Source organism: Myotis myotis, unplaced genomic scaffold, assembly GCF_014108235.1.
Source record: "Myotis myotis isolate mMyoMyo1 unplaced genomic scaffold, mMyoMyo1.p scaffold_m19_p_2, whole genome shotgun sequence".
Lineage (NCBI taxonomy): Eukaryota > Metazoa > Chordata > Mammalia > Chiroptera > Vespertilionidae > Myotis > Myotis myotis.
This window is the reverse complement of record NW_023416324.1, coordinates 208,738,778-208,762,353: the sequence shown is the minus strand read 5'-3', so window position 1 is coordinate 208,762,353 and position 23,576 is coordinate 208,738,778. Positions and strand designations below refer to the sequence as shown.

Genomic DNA, 23,576 nt, shown 5'->3' with positions numbered 1-23,576 from the left:
AGCCTGGTCGCCCCTCACTGGCCCCCTCTGCCAGCCTGGTCACCCCCAACTGCCCCCACCCCCCGCCAGCTTGACTGCCCCTCACAGCCCTCCTTCCGACCTGGTCGCCCCCAACTGCTCCCCCTGCCGGCCTGGTTGCTGCCACTGCGCCCCCCTCACTGCCCCCCTCTGCCGGCCTGGTCAGCGCTCACTGCCCCCACTGCCGGCCTGGTCGCTCCACACAGCCTGCTGTTCGGCTGTTTGGTTGCCACTCACTAACCCCCCTGCCGGCCTTGTTGCCCCACTCAGCCTGTTCGGTCATCCATTTGGTCGCGATGGCCCCTGGCTCTTTATATATATATATTTGCCTACTTTTAAAAGCTGCTGCCTGAGAGCGTGGCTTACAACTAGCCTGAATCCAGGAGGTGAGACCCTTTCCTTCAGGACACTGACCACACTCAACTACGGCTTGGACAAGCACAAAAATTTGAAAGACAACTAAGAGCTGAATGACAGGGTTGAATGACAAGGTTCATCTCCTATAAGAGGCCACTTCCCTCCAAGATGGGAGAGGTGGTTGTTTCTACTACTGTACAGAAACCAACACAGAGTCAAGCAAAATGAAGAAACAGAGAAATATATACTGCAAATGAAAGAACAGGTAAGACTTCAGGAAAAAACTTGATGAAATAGAGATAAATAAATGATAATGAATTCAAAGTAATGGTTATAAAGATGCTTGCTGACCTGGGGAGAAAAATGGATGAACAAAGTAAGAACTTCAACAATGAGATGGGAAACATAGGAAATACCAACAGAAGTCACAGAGCTAAAAAAACTCGTTGACTGAACTAAAAAATATACTAGAGGAGTTCAAGAGCAGACTAGATGAAGCAGAAAAGATAAGCCAACTTGTCAACTTGAAGACAAAGTAGTGGAACTCACCCAATCAGAGCAGCAAAAAGAAAAAAAAACTTTAAAAAATGAAGAAAGTTTAAAGGAATTATGGGACATCAAATGGATTAACATTTCCATCATAGCTCTCCCAGGAGGAGAGGGAAAGGGGAAGGAATCTTATGTGAAGAAATAATGGCTGAAAACTTTCCTAACCCTGAGAAGAAAATAGACACCCAGATTCAGGAAGCTCAGAGAGTTCCAAACACGAGGAACCCAAGACACATTATAACTAAAGTGTCGAAAGTTAAATCAAGAAAAGTTTTAAAAGCAGCAAGAGAATACTTCTTGTGTACAAAGATGAGAGAATCATTGATCGGCTTGTCTCCTACCAATAAGGAGACAGATAGACTAGCAACAGATTTTTCAGCAGAAACTTTACAGGCCAGAAGGGAGTGTCACGATATATTCAAAGGCTGACAGAAAAAAACCTGCCAACCAAAAATATTCTCCCCAGCAAAACTGTCATTCAGAAATGAAGGAGACAAGCAAAAGCTAAAGGCGTTCATCACCACCAATCAGACGTTACAAGAAACAGTACAGGGACTTCTTCAAGCTAAAAAGAAAGGGTGTTAGTAACAAGAACACATATGAAAGAGTAACTCTCACTGGAAAAGTAAGTATATAAAAAAGGTATTGGACTAACCACTCAGACTCATCACAATACGTTCTTTCTCTTAAGACACTTTTTTATAAAAAACGTCTCGGTAGGATAAGACACTGGGGGGGCAGGGGAGGCCAGGGGATTGTCAAGGGCGGGGGGAAAAAAGGACACATATGTAATACCCTTTGTAATACGTTAAGCAATAAAACATTAAAAAAATTTTTTGAGGCAAAAAAACCCCAAAACAAAACAAAAACAAACTTCTTGGTATGGCCTCGCTGGTGTGGCTCAGTGGTTGAACATCGACCCATGAACCAGGAGGTTCATGGTCACCTTAGGATTCCTGTTTAGGGCACATGCCCGGGCGGCGGGCTCAATCCCCAATAGGGGCATACAAGAGGCAGCCGATCAATGATCAATGATTGTAGCTCTCTCTCCCTCTCCCTTCCTCTCTGAAATCAATAAAAAAAAATTTTTTTTTTTTAAAGAAAGAAAAAAACTTCTCATTACGCAGTTTAGGCTTCCCTCCCCTTCTCTCTGCATGTGGGCAAGGCTGGAATTAGGCAGTCACCACATTACTAAAATGGGCAAAGAAAACAAACCAACGACGACTGAATGTCACTGAAGCATTTCTGAACCAGCGCAGCAGTAACGTTCACTTCTGTCCTTTAAGGCGTCCTCCTTACAAGGAGGCGGCGGGCAGGGCGGCGGAGGGCGCCGGAGACCACTGCGGTTCCCGGCCCCGCCCCCGCCTCCGCCCGCTGACCGTGAACAAACCGGCAGGCCCGTGGGGTGAGGAGTCCGCTGCCCCGCACTCCGCCCAGGCCTCTAGGAGCAACGACGGACTGGGGACGGGGCGCAGAGCAGGGAGCCGGAAGGAGGGACGGAGGGGCGCCACCCCGACATGAGGCTCGGCGGCGGGCAGGCCCCAGACTCACGTTTGTACTCGGCCATCAGCCTCTTCAGCGCCGTCCCCGCCATCGTCGGGGAAACAGCTGTGCCGTCGGACGTCGCCGCTAACCGCTCGTATCCTCCCGCCCGAGGACGGGGTTACTTCCGGTCGCTGCCGGGAGCACAGAAGCCCTTCCGGGTCGCGGGGCGCGCGCGGGGGCGGGGCAGGCGCGGAAGTGAGAGGGGCTCGCAGAAAGGGGCGGAGCGGGACCGTCGCGGGGAGGGGGTCGCGCGTCTCTGGCCCGTGGTCCCGGGCGGCTCGGCCCTGCGGCCGCTTTGTGGGGTTCCAGCCGCTTCTAGCAGCCCCCGTTCCTGCGGCGCCTGGTCTTCCCGGAGATTCCAGGGTCGGGTGCTTGGTAACCGCCTGTTCCGTCACGGCGGCCGCAGGAGGGTCCAGTGGAGGACGGGGACGAAGGACGGCGCGACGGCCGAGCTGGGGACGCGAGCTGGGCAGACGTCGTTTAGATGGGGACTTTTAAAAAAATATATATTTATTGATTTCAGAGAGGAAGGGAGAGGGAGCGAAAGAAACATCAATGAGAGAGAATCATTGACGGCTGCCTCCCGCAGGCCCCCTACTGGGGACGGAGCCGGCAACCCGGGCACGTGCGCCTGCCTGGAATCCAACCGGGACCCTTCAGTCCGCAGGCCCTGGCTCTACCCACTGAGCTACACCAGCCAGGGCAGGGGGTCTTTTCAAGACACCGGGAGGAGGGGGCCGGAATGGAGGCGCTGCCATCGGTGGTGCCACCGCCGCTAGGAGCCAGGTCCTGACGCGGCGCAATGGCAGCCAAAGGAGACCGGCTCCTAAGACAGTGACGCCCCCAATGCCTTCCGACCGGGGTTGGGTTTGGAAGGCGGGTTGGCGATGGTGGCGGGTTTTTTCTGCCAGCGCGGCCACCACTCGGGGTGCCCAGACTCGGCCCCACGGAGGGAGGGACCTGGGGGGGCCCGGGGCCCCCAGCCTCGGCCAGCCCGCTGACCAGCAAGACCTGGGTTCTAAGGAGCAGGCATGGTATGTGAGGGCTTCCTGGGCCATCACAGGGGGAGGCCAAGTTCAGGATGAGGTTAGTGTGTTTTATATCTTTGGTAACTAACGTTCTGAAGTATGCAAGGCCTCTCACAGCTGAACCCGGTTGAAGGTAGTTTTAACCTCAGTATCTTGCTTCCCCAGCTGGGAGCTTGTGCGGCACGGCAGGTGACACCTACTGGGGTCTTCCTGGGAGGGAGGTTCCTGGGATGAGGGCCTTTCAGTGCTGAAATGGGGCCTTGCCCGCTGGGACCCTGGCACCACTGGCAGGATAAATAGTGCCCGTCTCCTCCTGAAGCATCAATTTAACTCTAAGATCCTAGGAGTTCATTTTCTTAATTTTAGAGGAAAAGAGAAACATCGATTTGTTGTTCAACTTATTTATGCATTCATTGGTTGGTTTTTTATGTGCCCTGATTGGGGATCGAACCCACCACCTTGGCATAGCAGGAGGACGCTCTAACCAACTGAGTTACCCAACTAGGGCCTATAAATATTTTTAAAATATTAATACCAAGAGGTATTATTCCAAATGCACAATTTGCATAAATTTTGAGAGAGAAGATAACCTCAAGGACATGCCCTGTTCTTTCTTCAATCTACAGTCAGTGCAGTGGGTGGGAATTCAAGCAGCACTGCTCTGATGTCCCAAACTCAGCCTGTCTCTCCTCTCCTAGCTTGAGGGAGGAGTGCAGGGGCTTCTCTGCGGATGCAGTGCCCCCACCTCCACTCTCCGGGGCACCTAGCAAATTACTCAGTCCCTGTAATGTGCTGGAACCCATCTTCTGTGGCTGGTGTAAATGATCAGGTGCGAGAGTGGACGTGCTATATCCCAGCTCCCCTTCATCTTTCAGTTTGTACTAACCTCACCTGAAGGACTAACTAAAACAGCTAGGTCGTTTTCAAACCTGGTTTTGTCACAGCACAGTCCCCTGGGAAGTTCTGTCAAATTAGCAGCAGTTCACTCAGCCGCAAAGCAAGCAAGGTTGTCAATCACACAGAAGAAAACTAGTCGGACAGTAAGGCACCAAACAACTTGAGAGGCTACGGATGTCCAAATCAGCTGCCTCCAAAACCCACCCTTTACACGCGGCATCACAAAGCCAGTTTAGCTTACCCCATGGGAGAGCTCTGGGATACGTGAGTGTGTGGACGACTCAGGAGGTGCCAGCCCAGTACAGGCGCTCTGCCAGGAATGCAGGGAGTGGGGGAGGCAACAGATGAATACTTACTTTTCAGCAACTAGCCTTTAAACAAAACTCTGGCCTTGCTGAATGGTCATTACAGATGTTGAATTGTGACAGTCAGCCGCAAACTCCAAATGTAATATTTAATACAAGAGACAGAATATCAAACTATATTTACTGTTTACAGTAGTAAAGGACAACAAAGAATGTACAAATTGTGAACAAACAGCAGAGCCAGCAGACACCACATCCACACCCCAACAGCAAAACACAAAGGAAAGGCAAGATTCCGGGCAAGCAAGAGATGATGGTCCAGGTCGCACTGTTCGGGTACCAGGAGGCAGAGCAGGCCCATCAGGCAGCAGGGGTTCCATACAGAAGGGCAGGAGAACTGAAGGTTTAATAGGTATAGGTTCCAAAATGTTTCATAGAAATGAAATCACAGCTAATGTCAGGAAAGCGGCAGAGCACATCCGTGAGAACAACGTGAAGTCATCTTTGCACAGGGCCCATCTGTAACCACACTTGAAGTAGCTCTTTGACAGAAAAAAAGTCACTGCAAAATCAGCAATACTTAATCGTACTTTGTTATATAGAAACCATAATTATTCATCAGAGCAAACACTGGAAGAAATCTGAGGCCACAGTACTACTGCCAAGTGAGAAGCATGGCAATTGCTTTCCTCTATTAAAAGGGGACCCCTGAAACTAATACAAAATAGTATTGAATATAAACTGTAATTCAAAAATTAAAAAAAAAAAGAAGGGGAAAAGCCAATTTCTGCTGCACCCTGCTTTGCCCATGCACCATCAGGGGCCCTGGGCCTGCCCCTGCCCAAGGGGAGCTAAAGGAACAGAGTGCCAGGCCCGTGCTACTGAGGGACTCAGTTACTTTAAAAAGCATTCCAGTATTCTCCCTTCAACTTTACCATATTCTCACAAAACTTAAACTTGCAATATTTAGCATTGAAAAAACCTACAAGACAGGATGTGGACCTACAAGAAACAGTAAGTGGAAGTTTGTCTCCCCACAATGCCCCCAAAACGGCCCACCGAAGCACCCCCACTTTGATGATGTGAGCTCTCTACAATGGAATACGCAGGGGGATTTACTCAATACCTGGGATAAGATCCCTGTCTAGACTAAAAAGGGACATTCACACAACAAGCTTCAGGGAAATGTTGTGAGAGGGGGAAAGACAAAAATGAGAGCAAAAGCAAACCCCCAAAACCTTGCAACTCATTTTCCTAAACAAACATGACACTGGCTGGCCCGGTTCAGGTAAGGATTCGTCCCTGCAGACAGTTTTGAGTTGCACCCGCAGTATGTCAGAGAGGAAAGGAATTTTTGTGGATGTCCTTGGTTCCTGCAGACTCCTTTGTGATTGGCATGGTCACGTGTTCACTATTCAACAGCAAATGCAAGGACGGTGACAAAGTGGGCCGGTCCCTCTACAGACCACATCCCAAGAGGCAGCCAGTCGCCCGTGAGCCTCCTGTTTGCTGCTGGAACACATCGATGGTATCTTCATCCTCCATCTCCAACTGGCAGGGTCGACGTGACAGGCACAGTGAGAGAGGGGAAATCTGTTAGTTTTCTCGCCATCACAGGAACAAAAACTGTTCAACTGAACACACATGTCCACTGCACTGTCTCCCTCGCACCGGCGCACAACACCCCACCACACCTTTGCTCTGTGGGTTGCTCCGGGGTCGCTAGGTCATATCAGGGAGAAGAGGCTTTGTTTAGGATTTCCAATAAGCTACTATTCTGCAACCTTCCCCTAACAAAATTCACAAAAGAATATTCAAAACTAACTTTAAGTGACAGAAAAACTAGGTTTCATTAAAAAATGAACAAGTATCTGAAATTGTTACTGAAAATTACACAAAATCAGATCCCAATTAGGAACAACCACAGAGTGGTGCTAAGTCCTCAGGACTAGCAGGGGCCAGCCATGCACTTCATAGCAGGTGCAGTGGATGGCGATTTCAAAGCAAACCAAGTCAGAAAAGAAGAACCCTTGGTAAGGGACCGGCTGCTGGCTGTCCCCCTGATCCCCGTCCCTTCCCTTCAAGACCAGGCCAGAGATGGGCAAAAGCTCCCCACCTGCTGCTCCTGAAAACACGGGAATGGACATCTGCCCTGATCTCTGTCCATTCTCGGGTCAAAAGAACTTCTGCCAAATCACAGACACTAAACAGGGCTGGAGGCAGTAACATTTCTCAGAAACGTTCTCAAAAACAGGGAAGTAGGTCCGGGTGAGCGGGCCCTGTGCTGCTGTGGACACTACCTGAACAGGAGCCAGAGTGACAGGCCAGAGAAGAGCGTTCCAGCCCCCCACCCCAGTGCAAGCCCCCAGAAATCCTCACAAAGCCAACCACCATCTCAGCAGCAGAGTTCCTCAACTGAGCAGAAATATGTAGCTCTTTTACATGTGCCAGCCCAATGGATTCTGCCTCTGTGAAGGGCAAGACTGAGTGAGACCCCAATAGTAGGTGACTCTGGATCACAGGTCATCCAGCTGATGAATGACAAGAACCAGACTGAACCTCGGCCTCCAACTCCATCCGAAACTTTTCACTGTGGGGCCATGCAATGCAACATGCTGGGCCAACACTGAGACTGTTGGGGGGAGGGGGGGACGTGTCACGGGCTTAGCAAAAGCTAACTCCTGACCGATAATGAAGGGGTACACACTACTTTCCATCCATACCCCTATGCACAAATGCTTACAGGGCACAAGAAGCAAGCCAGTAAGTTAGCCACAAATTGACTAACACTACAAATTCCATGTCCAAACCACCAGGGGGTGTGAGTGCCTCTGCCCATCTTGCCTGGACCCCTCTGATAAGCCCCCAGGCCACCCGCTGCACCTCCCAGCCTGGAGGACGTCCAACAAAGGGCATCATTCTCATCTGAAACACTGAACTGCCCAATTAATATGTTAAATACTCTAATAACTAAGAACATTAAGAAAAAGTAAGGTATCCCATATGAACACCCATCAGTAGCTCCCCAACAAGAATATTTCAAACAGCAATTAGTCAAATGCAGGTTGAAATGGCCTCAAGATTTGGAAGCTGCTTTCATACCTGGGCCGGGGTGTCTGCTTCATTAATTGGCTGCCCATCAAACCTGAATCTAATCTGTCTCATTGACAAGCCCTGAAAAGAAAAGGCAAATATAATTAAATATTTCTAGGTTATGCATTAATTCAAAAACATCAAATATTTACACCAAAATACCAAGATTCTGACCAGAGGATATTTTTTCATTGATTTTTAGAGAGAATGGAAGGGAGAGGGAGAGACACATCGATTGGTTGCCTCCTGCACGCACACTGACCAGGTCCGTGCCCTTGACCAAATGGCACCTGGCACCTTCAATCCGTGGGTTGACGCTCTATCCACTGAGCCAAATCGGCTAAGGCCAAAAACCGTTTTTTCATTTAATGGGTCCTCAGGTTGTAAAGGCCCCATACATGCTGCAGAAAGCAAACACAGTTCTTTGCTGAGTAGCACACTTTAATTAAACCAGGATTCAGTGAATTTCAAGAATAAAGTTTCAAGGCACTTGAGTTCCCCTTTTAAAAATGTCACAAACTTGAAGAATATACTTTAGTATTAATATACCTACAAAAAGTGGATATTTAGAATAATTTTTTAAAAGTAATATAAAATATCTTTGCTTAAGAGTTTATCAAAAATTAGCAAGAAATCATTTCTTGAAAAGCACATGAAATTTTAGAAATTAAAATTAGAAATTCAATGACAGCTGAAACAGCAAATCGGACACAGCTGAAAAGAGACTTTGTGAAGCGAATAACAGGGCTAAAGGAATAACTAGAATGCAAGTCAATAGATAACAGACATTAAAAACACGAAATAGAACATGGACTGAGGGTTCTGAATGTGCAGATGGATGATCCAGTGGATTATAAACCTACTGGTGGGCCTACAATGCATTTAATGTGAGGCCAACACCAGCACCTTCAGAAACTATTGTTCTAGCGACTTATAGCTCCAGGCACCTGCCCCTACTGGTCCCTCTCACTTCCCTCCAGAAGCCAAGCAGGATTTCCTAACTGCTGGCACCACCACCTTCCCCCTTTAAAAAATTCTCAGAGAGAAACAGGAACAGGTCAGGTGACAGAGGCATGTGACAAGACTGCACGAAACTGGAAGCAGTCCCGATGGCTGTGGCCTTGAGAAAGGCAGGAGGAAAGGCATTTTCCATCCAAAAAGGAGCACGTGCAGACTTTCTGCATCTTGAGGGAATGGTAAACATGGTCAGGGTGCAAAGACATTGCCCTTTTAAAAGCAGCTCTGATTTTGCTTAAACAGGAGAGATGGGATTAAAACATACATCTCGGCTCCTCCTGAAACCCTGCTGAAAAGACAAAAAATAAAAAAGATGCCCTGGCCAGTGTGGTTCAGTTAGTTAAGCGTCGTCCCGTGCACCAAAAGGTTGCCAATTACATTGCCAGTCAGGGCACTTACCCGGGTTTCGGGTTCAATCCTCAGTTGGAGTACATGCCGGAGGCAACCGATCTGTCTCTCTCTCGCATCAATGTTTCTCTCCCCCCCCCCCCCCCCCCCGCTTCCTCTCTCTCTAAAAAAATCAATAAAGAAATTAAAAAGGCATAGTCAGCAGGACAAAGAACAGAAGAGGGGACGAGCCAGCAGAAAAAAGGTGCTACTGATGGGCTGCAAGTTCCAAAGCCCGGATGCTGGACCCCAAGGTCTGGGTGGGAGGGGGGCCAACAAGATGCAGCCCTGAGAGGGGAGGGGCAGGCACAGACGGTCTGGGAGGCAGAGGTGCAGCAGGCAGCTGATTTTGGATGATGCCTAGAAGTTCCTATCAGACCCCAAGTCAGGGCCGCCAACTCCAAGCGGCCAGGAGCTGTGCCGTCCACAGGCAGAGGGAGCTCCGGGCTGGAGTGAAACGTGAGGAGCAGCACGCACACCCAGAACTCCCTGGGGAAGAGGACAGGGCACCTATCACACCACAGCAGTGAGGTCCCTCCCCCACTGAGTGAGGGGCCCAGGTGGAGGGGATAGGCCAGGACCAAAGGTGAGTCCATGGAGCATGATGAGAGCAAAACAGACGCAGGGATGAAGCACAGATGCATTTGAGCTGTAAGTTCATGACAATCACAACTGAAAAGGCTCAATTTAACTGGTCACTGTGGGAGGACACAAGTGAGTCAGCTCATTACTTTGAAAACTGGTAAGTAAAGGGGAAGAATCAAGCATTTTGTGGAAACCAAACTGTGATGAGGGATGTGTCTCCACAGCGTTTTCCAGCTACCGTGTGAAGGAGCCATGGACCTGCACTCAAATTCCCTGTTCTGCAATCTCCCAGGAAGGAAGCCGCACAACACTGATCCAAGAGCAGACATGTGGTCACGCTCCACCCCCAGAGGAAGAGGCAGCACTGTGCCTGGCCTGCTGAAGCAAGAGCTGATGGGCACAACCTGGAGATGAAGAGGGCTGAAGAGAGAAGACCACCAAGGAGTGCGCACACTTGTGCAGACACACATACATGCACACACACAAATATGCATGCACACCAATGCACACATGTGCAGACACACATACATGCACACACACAAATAAGCATGCACAGCAATGCACACATGTGCAGACACACATACATGCACACACACAAATAAGCATGCACAGCAATGCACACATGTGCAGACACACATGTGCACTTCCAGGACAGTGGAGCCCTGAACAGCCTGGACATGGGGTGACAGCAGAGTCCCACCCAGCCCACAGGCACACCTGCCGCTCGCAGTAGGCCTTCATCAGCTTGCTCAGTGGGGTGTGTCTCTTAATCTTGAACTGGACCACGGAGCCATCTTGCCCGGCCACTTTCAGGTTGATGTGGTCATTCTCTGTCTTCACTCCCTCCTGCAAGAGACATGACACTAGGCCTCAACGCCGTGTCCCAAAATAACCACTCTTTTAAAGGGCACATCTTTAGGTAATTGCTGGAGGTTTTTTTTTTTAAGTCATTAAAAAGCAACCTAATTCTGAAAACTCTCCAGCAATCCAGTCACTCATGTGACGGTTTTATTTGTACACAGAAATTATTTTTCACTTCTACTTGTTAAGCATCCATGTGTAAGGAAATGCAATGCAAATCTACAGAGTTCATAGGCTGGTAATTCAAAGAAAAAAAATCTGTTCAATAAATCTAGAAAAAACTAAAGTCCACGTCAGCCACAGATGACTCTGTGAAGCCAGAGGGAAACCATGGTATGCCCGTCCTCCTGGGGGAGCGGACTGCGCAGCAGCAGCACCTTCCACCTTCTAGCTGCCGACGCCATGTAGTTCAATCAGCCCCATCTGGCCAGGGACACACAGTACTTTATCTTACGGAATTCCTGGCTCACTCACAGCTCCTGAGCAACCACACACGGAATGGATGCCACAGGTCTGTGTCCTGCAGCAGCAGCTCAGTCTGAGAAGCATTTCCTACGAACCAGAGTGACGTGCCGCAGGGTGCAGCGCCAGTGAGGGTCCTGCAGTCACAGAGCCACCTCATTTATCTGGCACTAACTGTTTGGGAGTAAAGAGTTTATCTTTGAGCAAAATGATGAAACTGACCCAAGTCAATCTGAAAATAAAGATTTGATGGAACGCAAAGTGATTCTGTACTTCCTCCAGCTGACACACATGCTCCCTTGTTGGTGCATCCCCAGAAGAGCTGACCACCACAGGGCTCCTGGCCAGGGCTGCTGGCTTTGTGGAGGAGTCATATCGCTCCCCTTCCCTCCCAGCTGGAGGGCTGGGGCCCTTGCCCCCTCCTCGCCGAGTCCAGAGCAGAGGGCCCCTCAGCAGGCACAAAGGGCACTGCACACTGTTTAGTCATGTTGGACACGGGTCAAACAAGTTTGTTCAACTGAAAGGACCATGGAAGTTGACCATGTGGGAGAGTTAAGTTTAAACCCACTGGAGAAATGAGTACAGTGTGTATCTCACTGTATGTAAACTGCAGTAAGAGGAAGCCACCCAGAAAACACAGAAAGGCATTTATATTTGGCCCAATGACCAGGCTGAGAGGAGTGGTATAAAAGGCTGAGTTGGAACCAAAATGTACAAAGCAAAGGCGGCTCCAAGTGCAGTGCAATCTTGACTCAAGGCAGGGCAGGGAGGGGGCTGGCTCCCACCCTCAGCCAGCGGGCACACGCCTTGTTTACTTAAATACTTAAGCGAGGCATGCCTGCGAGTGTGACATGCTTGAGGGCTGCAATCTCTAGTACCAGGCTGGTATCAGAGGCAGCCTGTGTGCAAAGCATTCAACTCAACAGCAGATCTTCCTCTTGGTCAATAAACAAACTCTGACAGTGCAGACCAAAAGCTTTGGAAGCATCCTTCCTATCCTATATAATAAAAGGGTAATATGCAAATCGGCTGAACTGTGGAACAACCATTAGCTATGACACACATTGACCACCAGGGGGCAGATGCTCAACACAGGAGCTGCCACCTGGTGGTCATTGACTCCCACAGGGGAAGTGCTGCTCAGCCACAAGCCAGGCTGCCAACTGGCTAGCTCAGTGGCAGTGGCGGGAGCCTCTCCCACCTCCATGGCAGCACTAAGGATGCCCAACTGCTGGACATTCTTAAGCCATCAGTTGGACATCCCCCAAGGGCTGCCAGACTGCGAAAGGGCACAGGCTGGGCTGAGGGACCCTCCCCCTCCCAGTGCACGAATGTCATACACCCGGCCTCTAGTGTTTTTAATAAGAGTAGTTAGCACAACAGCTGTGGACCTCCCCACAGACTGACAGCCAAAACCCTAGAGCAGCTGTTCTCAACCTGTGGGTTGCGACCCCTTTGGCGGCCGAACGGCCATCCTGCATATCAGATATTTACATACGATTCCTAACAGTAGCAACATTACAGTTATGAAGTAGCAACAAAAATAACTTTATGGTTGGGTCACAACATGAGGACCTGTATTTAAAGGGCCAGAAGGTTGAGAACCACTGCCCTAGAGCGTCAATTTTCAACCACTGCGCCACAAGAATTTTTAAAACATGCAATACCTGACTATTTAGTCAGGGCACTGACCTCTTTTCCCTTAGATTGTCAAATACAATGACAACAGCAAACCCAATAGCCATCTGGTGTGAATGAATCACAATTATACCTATTTTTTGGTCAGTTTGGCAAAACATGTATTTTTTGGTGTGTCGCAGAATTTTAGCGATAAGTTTATGTGTACTGTGAGATTTAAAAATGGTTGAAAATCACTGTGCTAGGCCCGGGCTGGGTAGCTCAGTTGGTTGGCATAGCCAAGGTTGCATTAGGGTACATACCCATGAATGCGTAAATACATGGAACAACAAATCGATGTTTCTCTCTCTCTCTCTCCCTAAAAGCAATAAATAAATAAATAAAATTTTAAAGAAGCCCTGGGGGTGGGGGGAGCTCTAAAAAGAAAAAATAAGTAGAAAATTTAAAAAAGAACCTTGGCCGGAGGTTAGAGCATCAGCCTCCCTACTGAAGGGTCCTGGATCGACTTCCAGTTGAGGGTTGAAAGGTTCCATCAGGCCTGGTTGGTGCGTGTGCGGGAGGCAGCCAATCCATGTGTCTCTCTCACATCGATGTTTCTTTCTCTCCCTCCCTCCCTCCCTCCCTTTCCCTCTAAAAATCAATGGAAAAACTATCTTCTGTTGAGGATTAACAAAACAAAACAAAACATCGCTGTCTTAGAGAAGTGCACACCAGGGGGCGCCATAGGGACCGGCGGGTACAGCGATAGGGAAGCCGGCGGGCGCACCCTGGGGGACAGCAGAGGAGAGCGGGCGCACCCTGGGGGACAGCAGAGGAGAGCGGGCGCACAGCGCCGGGCGGGCGGCGGAGCGGCAGGCGGAGGGCTGCATGGTAAAGGTGGCAGCGCGCACAGACCAGGCTACACACCGCCCGGAGAATCGCAGACGTGGGTCCCCCAGCGAGGGGCGTAGTGGGGGGTCGGCCCCCGCAATGGAGAAGGTCTTGGGGGCGGTCCCCGAGAGGGGTCATGGCGGGAGCGGGAGAGTGTGTCCGAAATCCCCGCAACTGGGGTCCGAACGGGAAGAGAATAGGGTCCCCGGCGGGAGACTCCCGGGAGAGGGAATCTGGATGCGGCCGGGAGGTCCCGAAGACGACGTGTCCCGGCGGGTAAGGGGCGGCAGTTGCGGGGGACCAGGGCGAGGAGGGCCCCGACAAGGGGTCGCCCCGCTCCACCTCGGAGCTCCGCGTAGGCTCCGCGGATCCGAGCCGGGGAAGCGGGGCGAGAGGTCCAGCAGCGCGCGAGGAACTGGGGGAAGCAGTGGGGCCGGGCGCGAGCACTTGGGGCGGAGCCTAAGTCGGGGGTGGGAGCGGCTGGGGCCGGGGGCGGGGCCGAGGCGAAGGGCGGAGCCTAAGCGAAGGGCGGAGCGGCTTGGGTCGTGGGGGCGGAGCCTGGGCCGGGGCAGGGCGGAGCCTGGCCGGGCGGGGGGAGGGGAGCCCAGCGGCGCGACTGCGGGGGGAGGGGCGGGAGGCCCGGGCGCGGGGAGGCCCAGCCGGCGCCGCGGTCCCTGGCCTCGGAGGCCGCGCGGAGCCGCGGAGAGCGCCCAATGCGCGGAGGGGGCTGCAGGGAGCGGCGCGGGCGGGGGCCGACCGCGGAGCCCGGCCCGCGCCCACCGGCCCTTACCTTGGGCTTCTCCTCGGACATGGCTGCGCGCGGTTGCGGGTGGTGGGGCGGCGGCAGGGAATTAGGCAGCGCGGGAGCGGGCGAGTCACGCTCTCAGCCCGCCGCTCTCCCGCCGCAACTGCTCGCGGGGCCGCGCTTTGCCCCCCAAATCCTGGCGCGCCAGTTGGCCGACGCGAGGTCACGTGGCGGGCGCGCGTGCACGACGCGCGCGCCCGGGGCATGGAGCGCGCGCCCGGTCGGGCCGAGGTTCCCGGCGATTGGGAATGCGTCACGGGGCGGAGCCCCGCGCCATCCCCGCGCCCCGACACCGGGGGGCGCTCAGGCACTGAGGGGTGGGGGTAGGGCGCGCTGGGACCTCCGGGGCCCTCGGGGCATGCAGGGCGGGGTCGCCCCGGACGTGGAGCTGGGGAGGGTTTGGGGAGGGAAATGGCCTACAAAGAGGTAGGCCTTGAGGCCGGGCCAGGTGCGCAGTCGGGGGCCAGGGCAGGCGCACTAGCTTGGGGTCCCCCGGCCAGGGTGCTGCCTGGAAAAGGTGCCCTCACCCAGGTGCCAAATGCCAGGTCACGAAGGACTGCAGAGGGAACCGAGAGGGCGGGCCAAGGCTGACCCTCCAGCGGCTCCGTCCACCGGGGACACTGCGTTTGTTCACTGTGAAGCCCACACACGCTCAAGTCTGGCCGTCACCCCGAGGTGCAGGTGGACAGAGGCATAAGCAAGGATTGGGGGTGTAGAGTGTCCTTCTCTGTCCACTGCTCACTCTGACCTTAGCCCGGCTTCCCTCTGAGGCTTCCTCTTCTCCTGTTGGCTGGTCCCCATTTGAGGCTTCTGAACCTGGCAAGTGAAAGCTGAGCACCTGGGGGAGGTGGTGCGCTGGGTGAAGGAGATCCTCTGGTGACTATTCTGCTAACTTTTCTGGAGTGCACACCCTGCACCAGATGCTAGTACTCTGTACCCAATCCTCACAGCAGCCCATTTCACAGGTGAGGAAATTGAGGTGCTCAGAGGGTGAATTCCATACCTGAGGCCCCAGGGTTTATACAACTGGGATTTGAAAGCAGACAGTTGGTCATTGACAGTGACCAGTGTGCCCTACCGATCAGGGCAAACCCAGGGTTAGACCCCCCGCCAAGATGGACCAGGTGGGTGCTCGGGTGGACACTGGAAATGTGCTGGAGAAGAGGGGCCACAGTTAGGAGGTCCTTTCAGTACTTTGGGATGCACGTTCTTAGAAAGCCCTGGCTCTTCCTATCCTCCCTGCCTGTAATCCTAATGCTCTCAGGAGGAATGGGCCAGTGATGGCCAACATTTATCACTCAGAGTGTGCCAAGCCTGGTACCGAGCTTGCATCATCCTATTAAAGCCTCAGAAAGTTGAAGTCGTGATCCCTATGTTGTCAGTTGGGAAACTAAGGTTTAGTGAGAGGGTGGACTGCACAGGATCAGGCAGCTAGGAAATAGCAGGGCCTGGGTTTGAATTTAAGTGACAGAACCACTTCCAGCCTAAGACCGAGCCAACTAGGTTCCACTCATTTCCTGTTAACATCTCTAAGCCATAGAGCCAAGTTTTCATGGTCTCTAATTTCACAAACCACCTTGACTCTTAAAAATTCAATTTCTTGGCCAGAGATACATTTAGGAGAGGGAAGGGGGTTCCCCAAAATGGAGTTGTCCTGTCGCAGGTTGACGGAGTCTCTCCGTGAAAGGTCAGAGCCAACCTCCCCTCTCAGCCAGGTCCAAGGGTGTGGTCCCTTTCACCCTGGAATCTGGACTGTGGCCCTCCTCTGCCAGAGGATCCCTAGGTAGAATGGCCAACGCAAGCTGTGCTTCCAGGAGAGGGGAGCCTTCAGGAACCAGCCCCTTCCAAGACAGCGATGGACAATGGGAATCAAGCCCCAAATTGTTGGCTATGGTGTGACTTTGGGTAGCAGTGTTCAGATCCATCAACAACTCTAAGACAGTATCAATGACTAAATATAACATCCTATGTGCTACATACACATTAAACGATTGTGGATGGAAGACACATCCTGGCTTTAGACTTAATAATGTGTGAAAAATATATAATTTAGAACTGATACAGTATCTAAATGTGTTACAATAAGAAATTAGACTATGGCCCACTCATGTAATGAAAGGTTATGTACATATTTTAAATATGTAAAAAAACCAGAGTAGTTGATAACAGGAAAAGATGCTCATAGATGATAAATTTTTTAAAGCAAATTATAAAACTACTGTGGCCCTGACCGGTGTGGCTCAGTTGGTTGGGCATTGTCCTGTGCATTGAAAGGTTGCTGGTTCGATTCCTGGTCAGGGCACATGCCCAGGTTCTGGGCTCTATCCCCAATAGGGAGCATACAGGAGGCAGCCAATCAATGTTGCATTATCACATCAATGTTTCGCTTTCCCTCTCCCTTCCTCTCTCTCTCTAAATCAACGAAATATCTTTTTTAAAAAAAGAAAGAAAAAACCTATTGTGGTTTTTGAACAACCAGAAAATCTGTATGAAATATTGTGAAAATCTGTTTGAAGAAATCAGCTACCAAAACAGAAAAATTTCTCTGAGGAGCTAAGATCCCAGAGAGAAGGGAAGTGATCTTTACCTTTGGGACATTTGGTGATTAGTATGGTGTATTACTCAGCACAGGCTGCCATGACAAAAAACCACAGACTAAGTTACTTACATAACAGACACTTTTGTTCTCACAATTCTGGAGGCTGGAAGTCTGAGATCAAGGTACCAGCAGGGTTGATTTCAGGTGAAGCCTCTCTTCACTGCCTCCATGTGTCCTTTCCTCTGGGTGTGCATGGAGAGAGGGAGCGTAAGAGAGAAAGAACGGAAGGAGGGAGGGTGAGAGATACATATAAGGCAGTCCATATGTATGCAATGGACAAGAAGTTAAGACACTGAGCACAGCTTTTGAGTCTCATAGAATGGAGGAGACAACAACTGGGCAACAGCAAGATAAATTGTTGTGGGGGGGTGGGGGCGGGGGGCTCTGATAAATAACCTGAACCTTGAGCTAAAGCACTGAGGCCTACAATAAAGCAGTGGGGCTGAGGTGTGAATAGATCACAAAGAGTGAAACCCCAGCATCCAAATTGGGTTAAGCTGATTTGCTCTCCTTCCCATTACCAGCCTGAAGCAAAAGGAAATCTCTGGAGGAAAATGGCATCAGCCAGGGCCTCGAATTAACTAAAATATTATCATACACAGTATCCAGAATCGAATAAAAGTTTACAAAGAAAACTGAAGAATAAATAAATATATATATATATATATACATATATATATATATATATATATATATATATATATATATATACTCTTTAATGTACTTATATATTAAATATATATCTAAAACCCACAGGAGAATAGGCATTATCAGACACAGACTTGAAAGTCACTTTAAATCAGGGGTTCTCAAACTTTTTAAACAGGGGGCCAGTTCACTGTCCCTCAGACCGTTGGAGGGCCGGACTATAGTTTTAAAAAAGAACTATGAACAAATTCCTATGCACACTGCACATATCTTATTTTGAAGTAAAAAAACAAAACGGGAACAAATACAATATTTGTATTTGCATGTGGCCCGCGGGCCGTAGTTTGAGGACCCCTGCTTTAAATAATGTATTCTAGGAAATAGATTACTTGATACAATTTCAGTAGAGAAGTGGAATCTATAAAAGAGAATCAAATATAAATTTGAAAACAAAAATACAATCATTGAAATTATGAAAAGATGTCAGTAGATGAGTTTAACAGATTAGACACAATTGAAGAGAAGATTATAAACTGGAAGATATGTCAAAAGAAAATATTCAGACTGAAGCAAAGAGGGAAAGAAGTATGGAAGGTTATAAAAGGTCATACATACTTGTAAAATGGAATCTCAGGATTGAAAAAAGTATCCCAGAAGCAATATTTGAAAAGATAATAAAAGAGGATTTTTTAAAATTTACCAACGATAACACACCACAGATTACAGAGAAACTACTAACCCAAATCAGAGTATATATAGGGAAAACTACACCTGCATATATGATAGTAAGGCTGCTGAAAACCAAAGACAACGAGAATATCAGCCAGATATTTAAAGGAGAAACAAAAAGACTTACATCAGACTTTGCAATAGAGACATGGAAGCCAGGTGACAATGGAATAACATCTACAAAATGCTGAAAGAAAATAACTACCAACATAAAGTTCTATAACAATTAAAATTTTGTACGAAAGTGAAATAAAGTAAATCATCAAGAATTCATTGCCATAAAGCATGCAGGAAGGGGAATACTAAAAGAATATCTTCTGGCAGAGGTAAATTGATCCCAGATCGAAGCATAGAAATATAAGAGGTTTACTACCCAGCAACAATATAATTAAGATTTTTTTAAGTTTTTGGTATTAAGTAATGAGTGCTTCTTGCCAATTTGCTTGTGTATCACTTCAAAAGTTGGTTGAACCTACATTAGGTGGCCAGAAGATACAGATACTGAGAATACAAAAGGCTGACTATACTAAGAATATTGCTTAGTTCCTGGTGTGTGCATATATGAACATTATGATTAACAAACCAGATAAATGCCAAGATATAATTACACTTTATGTTGTAATCTAATCAACATGATACCAGTTCCTATCCTGCTTCTCACCAGACTGTCAGCAAACATACAATCCAATTCTCTTGACTTGTACTTCTACCATCATGTTTCACCTGTGTTGGTTGATTTTTATTGGAATTACACAAAAGAAGGGAGAGGACTCGAATAACAAAAAACTGACCAGAGCCAGCCTGAACAAAGATGGCGTTGAATCTGACCTCCAGGAGACCTGAACCTCATTGTACCCTAATTATAATGCATCAGCATGCTATCTGACACAGATAGCAAGTGCCATGACAGATCCAACTTGGACCATAAGGGAAGAAAAGGGATGGTGCCCCAGTTCTGCAAAGAGACCTGCCTATTCCTGGAAAACTAATGCATAGGACTCCCTCTCATTATGTTGCCCCGATAATCTCCCCAGGCTTCTCTAGAATGAGAAATTGATCTAAGTTTAACTCCCACTTCTCCATTCTCTGGCCATTGAATTAAAGCTTGTGCCGCAAGAAAAAAAATAGATAGATATACAAGAGGGAATGAAGCATGGAAATACAATAAAGAGCATACATATGTAAGTAAATCTAATTAAATACTGAATCAGTAAAACAACAATAATGTCTTCTGAACATCCATCCACTCACCCATCCACCCATTTACCCACCCACCTATTCATCCCTTCACCCATCCATCCACCCACCCATCCATCCATCTATGCACCATCCACCCACCTACTCATTCACCCAACCATCCATCCATTAACCCAACCATCCATTATCCGCCCAGTCACCCATGTACTCATGCACCCATCTCATCTATTAATCCATTTCACAAGTGCTTGCTGTGCTCGTAGCAGGTGCTGGTGCTATCCGGGAGCTCAGCCCTTCCTTGAGAGGTCCTGCTGCTCAGGATCCTCCCTTCCTGTCCGCCCACCCTGTGGAGTGTAAGTGCCAGCATCAGATGAGCAGAGAGTCTTACAGGGACTGAATCGGACATACAACCCTGTGACTGTGAAAGTCAATTCCCTGTAATAGATCCATAGAAGGTGGATGGACTGATTGGTGGATGAATGGATAGATGAATGGATGGATGTGTTGGGGGTAGCGGGTGGATGGATGGACAGACAGATATCCTGCTGGTTCTGCTTCTGTAGTTAAACCTACATTAGGTGGGCAGAAGAATCGAATAGTAGACCTGAGTTAGAGAACAGAATGTAGCAAAGGAGGCCTCTTCAGGTAGGTGGCCAGGAAAAGTTGACAGACCTCAAATGGAGTGAGTGGAGTCAGGAGCTGCCAGGATGCCTGGAAAGATGCTCCAGGTGAGGGCCTTGGCGTGTTCCAGGAGTGAGGCTGCTGGTGTGCTGAAGGAGGAGAGAAAGATGCTGGAGGGGGAGAGAGAGAGGTAGGTGGAGGAGAGCAAGGGGCCCTCTAAGCTTTCATAGAACTCGGGCCTTTTTCTAAGGGCTGTGAAAATCATGGGGGGTGGGGGGGGCGTGTTGAGTAGGTCCCCACAATCATATTTGCAGTTTAAAGGGGTACCTCAGGCCAGGGAGGAGAAGAGTCTGCAGGGAGAGCAGTGGTGCCAGCCGTGCCCCAGTGGAGAAGGATATGGTGTGGACCTGGTCAGGGCAGTGCGGGGATGCTACAGGCTCTGCAGACAGTAGGGCTTGATGACAGGGTCTGGCTTGGGCTGGTCATGGTGAGAGTCCTATGGGATCAGGGAGAGGGTGGTGGAGGAGGACTGTGGAGTCACTGTCACCTGGGAGCCTTGGAGCCCGGGCCAGGGAAGAGAGGAGGGTGAGGGCGTGGGCCACCTGCAGCCCCCGCCAGTCTCAGGCCTGCTGGCTCTGATCCTAGAACCCACCACCAGAGCACAGCACGAGCTTCCGGTGTCCTCTGATTTAGGTGTCTGAACACTTGGAATTCAGTCCCTGCCCTGTGGCTAAGCATGCAGGCTTCGCATGGGCTGGCTCCACCTCTCCCTGCCCTCCCTTCCTCCCTTGGTCGGTGTCCACCTGGGGAAGGGCACACCCTGGCAACCTTCTTGGGACTTGGGCTCAGACCTCCTGAGCAAGCTGCATGCTCCCACCCACTGGTTTCCTTTCCGAACTCATTCTGGGGGTTGGAGAGGGAGAGGGGGGAAGGTTTCAAGCAAGCTCAGGACAGCGGTGCCTCCTGCTTGGGGCCAGCCCCACTACTCAGGTCCTGCGTGTGAATCATCCAACCCCCTCCCAGATGCCAGCTTGCCTCTGCATGCCCACTGCCCATCAGTCTCCCAGTTAGCAACCCTCTGTGGCAAGCAGGCTATTCTTTTTTTAATATATTTTTATTGAGCTCAGGGAGGAAGAGAGAGGGAGAGAGAGATGGAAACATCAATGATGAGAGAGAATCATTGATTGGCTGCCTCCTGTATGCTCCCTACTGGGGATTGAGCCCGCAACCCAGGCATGTGGCCTGACTGGGAATTGAACTGTGACCTCCTGGTTCATAGGTTGATGCTCAACCACTGAGCCAGGCTAGCTGGGCTGGCTAACTATTCTTTGTGCCTGGTTAACTATTTTTATACCTAGTTAAATATTCTTTATACAAGTTAACTATTCATTATGCCTGGTTAACAAGTCTTTATATTGGGTTAACTACTGTTTATATTGACTCCTCATGCCGAGTTAACGACTCTTCAGCTTAGGTTCCAATCAGAGAAACTGGTGCTGCTCCTCGGCTGAGAGCCCCGACTCCTGAGCTGACACCGGGGCCACACCCTCCCTGCTGTGACCTCTGAACATGAGTCCCTGAGACTGAGTAACTGGAAGTGGCTTTGTGATTTTATAAAAACAAAAATGGCAATGCTGTTACTTGGGATACAAAGTTGGAAATCATGAGGCAGGAAGAAAACGGCACACGTCAGCCTGTCTGACATACTCATCAACTTAACCAAATGTGATCCCTTGTAAAGTAGACAAGAGGAACAAACACATACAAAACACAGGGCGTAAGGCTAAGCCCTGAGATGGGCAGTGCCAGAGACAGCGTTAGTGATGGCTGAGAGTTAGTGTCAAGGAAGGCCAGCCAGCTGGTGGGGATCCTCAGAGAGGGACAGGGCTCACCGTGGTCCAGAGGCCAGCAGGGAGCAGAGGACAGGGACAGGGCTCACCACCCATCCATCACGAGCCGCTGGTGAACAGCATTCTCTTGGAAACGTTAGTAAAAGTGTAAGGCTTCTTGCCATGCCGGCACCCCAAGTTCACCCCAAGTCAACTCCCACTATCAAAGAAAATTCATTTTGTGGACTCAGTGCCCCTCCCCCTAAGCTTAGAGAACTAGAATTTGTGAAATTACTCAAGAATGTTATGTTGACTGTATTTGGTGATTTATCTGTAGTTAGGAATTATTCTTAGTATTCAGGCTTTAGAACCAACTGTGGATTAATGATGCTCTTCAGCTCTGCAGAGAAAACCCATCAAGCCAAGCAAGTCTCCACTGAACTGGCTGGTTTGCCTCTCTGTGCAGGGAAGGACACACTGGGGCCTCTGTAACCAGCTTTACCGAGAAAGTAGGGGTGCTGGTAGAATGGAACCATCTCAAGTGGACACAGTTCCCGACAGCTAGATGTGCTCCTGATGTGGCCCTGGTGAGGCAGGTGGCTGCCCGGCCAGGAGTGCACTCCTGCCAATGAAATCGAGTGGTCACTTCCCCACTGTCCTCCCCACCTGCTGGCTGGGGACACAGGACTTGAAGAGCCCACCGGACACCCAGCCCCAAGGGGTGGACTGCCCACTCAGCCCCTCCCAGCGGCCCACCCGGGAGTTGGTGCCTCTGGTGCCCTCTCAGGCTTGACCAGGCACCTGTACCAGGGGACATAGTAAGGTCCCCATTCCCCAGAGGTGACTGGTGCTGGGTCCTTCAGCTCCTCCAAGTGGACATGTGGGCCGAGAAAGTTCAGCAGTGGCAATGCCGACCGTGAGGCATGCGGGTTTCTGCGAAATATCAGGCTGCAGTGAGTCTGTCTGGGGACTCAGGGGCCAGCTGGTGTGCTTCCTGGGAGAGTGAGCACAAATGACCACTGAATCAGCCACTGCCTGGGACCTGCACAACAGCACTGCAGGGAGCAGCTGGACCAGTAGGGGTGCTGCGGAGAGGGGTCCTAGAATGGAGAGTGGGGAAGTTGGGGAGCCTGGGGACCACTCACAGTGGCAGGTCCAGGGCTTGTCCTGCCTCCTTCCTGGTCTTATTTCTCAGAAACTGACAGCACTACCTTGCCGAAGCGCTGACAGGATGGAGTTCCTGACACTCAGGTTTCCCTGGTTGGCTGTGCCTGCTTTTCCTGCCTCTCTCACAGGCGGCCGGGCCTGCTTCTCTCAGCCGCCATGGCCCTAGGGCTCTTAATGATGCCCTAGGCCAGTGGTTGGCAAACTGCGGCTTGCGAGCCACATGAGGCTCTTTGGCCCCTTGAGTGTGGCTCTTCCACAAAATACCATGTGTGGGCGCACACGTAAAGTGCGATTGAAACTTTGTGGCCATGCGCAGACGTCGGTATTTTGTGGAAGAGCCACACTCAAGGGGCCAAAGAGCCGCATGTG

At 50.2% G+C, this 23,576-nt stretch overlaps 2 protein-coding genes across 7 annotated transcripts in view; both read right to left on the bottom strand.

The window, feature by feature from the left end:
- The window catches only part of UBE2G2 (ubiquitin conjugating enzyme E2 G2), a 28,183-nt gene extending 25,553 nt beyond the window's left edge, over positions 1 to 2,630 (bottom strand). For 2 of the 5 annotated variants that reach the window (XM_036350213.1, XM_036350217.1), the window contains exon 1: positions 2,476 to 2,628. In XM_036350213.1, coding sequence (XP_036206106.1) covers positions 2,476 to 2,518 — 43 coding nt within the window. In that variant the 5' untranslated portion in view covers positions 2,519 to 2,628. Of the gene's footprint in view, positions 1 to 2,475 lie in introns of all 5 variants that reach the window. The other 3 variants (XM_036350215.1, XM_036350216.1, XM_036350214.1) reach the window with 3 other exon arrangements.
- Positions 2,631 to 4,834: 2,204 nt separating this feature from the next.
- On the bottom strand, positions 4,835 to 14,587 carry LOC118675291 (small ubiquitin-related modifier 3). Of its 2 annotated transcripts, XM_036347773.1 has the most exons (4): positions 14,403 to 14,570; positions 10,499 to 10,627; positions 7,802 to 7,873; positions 4,835 to 6,250 (listed from the first exon to the last, which is right to left on the bottom strand). In XM_036347773.1, exons 1-4 carry the CDS (start codon positions 14,421 to 14,423, stop codon positions 6,158 to 6,160), a joined length of 315 nt encoding a protein of 104 aa, XP_036203666.1. In that variant the 5' UTR covers positions 14,424 to 14,570; the 3' UTR covers positions 4,835 to 6,157. The 2 variants fall into 2 exon arrangements, with proteins under 2 accessions (XP_036203666.1, XP_036203667.1); XM_036347774.1 differs by lacking the exon at positions 7,802 to 7,873 and having other exon boundaries at positions 14,403 to 14,587.
- Between the last annotated feature and the right edge of the window lie 8,989 nt (positions 14,588 to 23,576).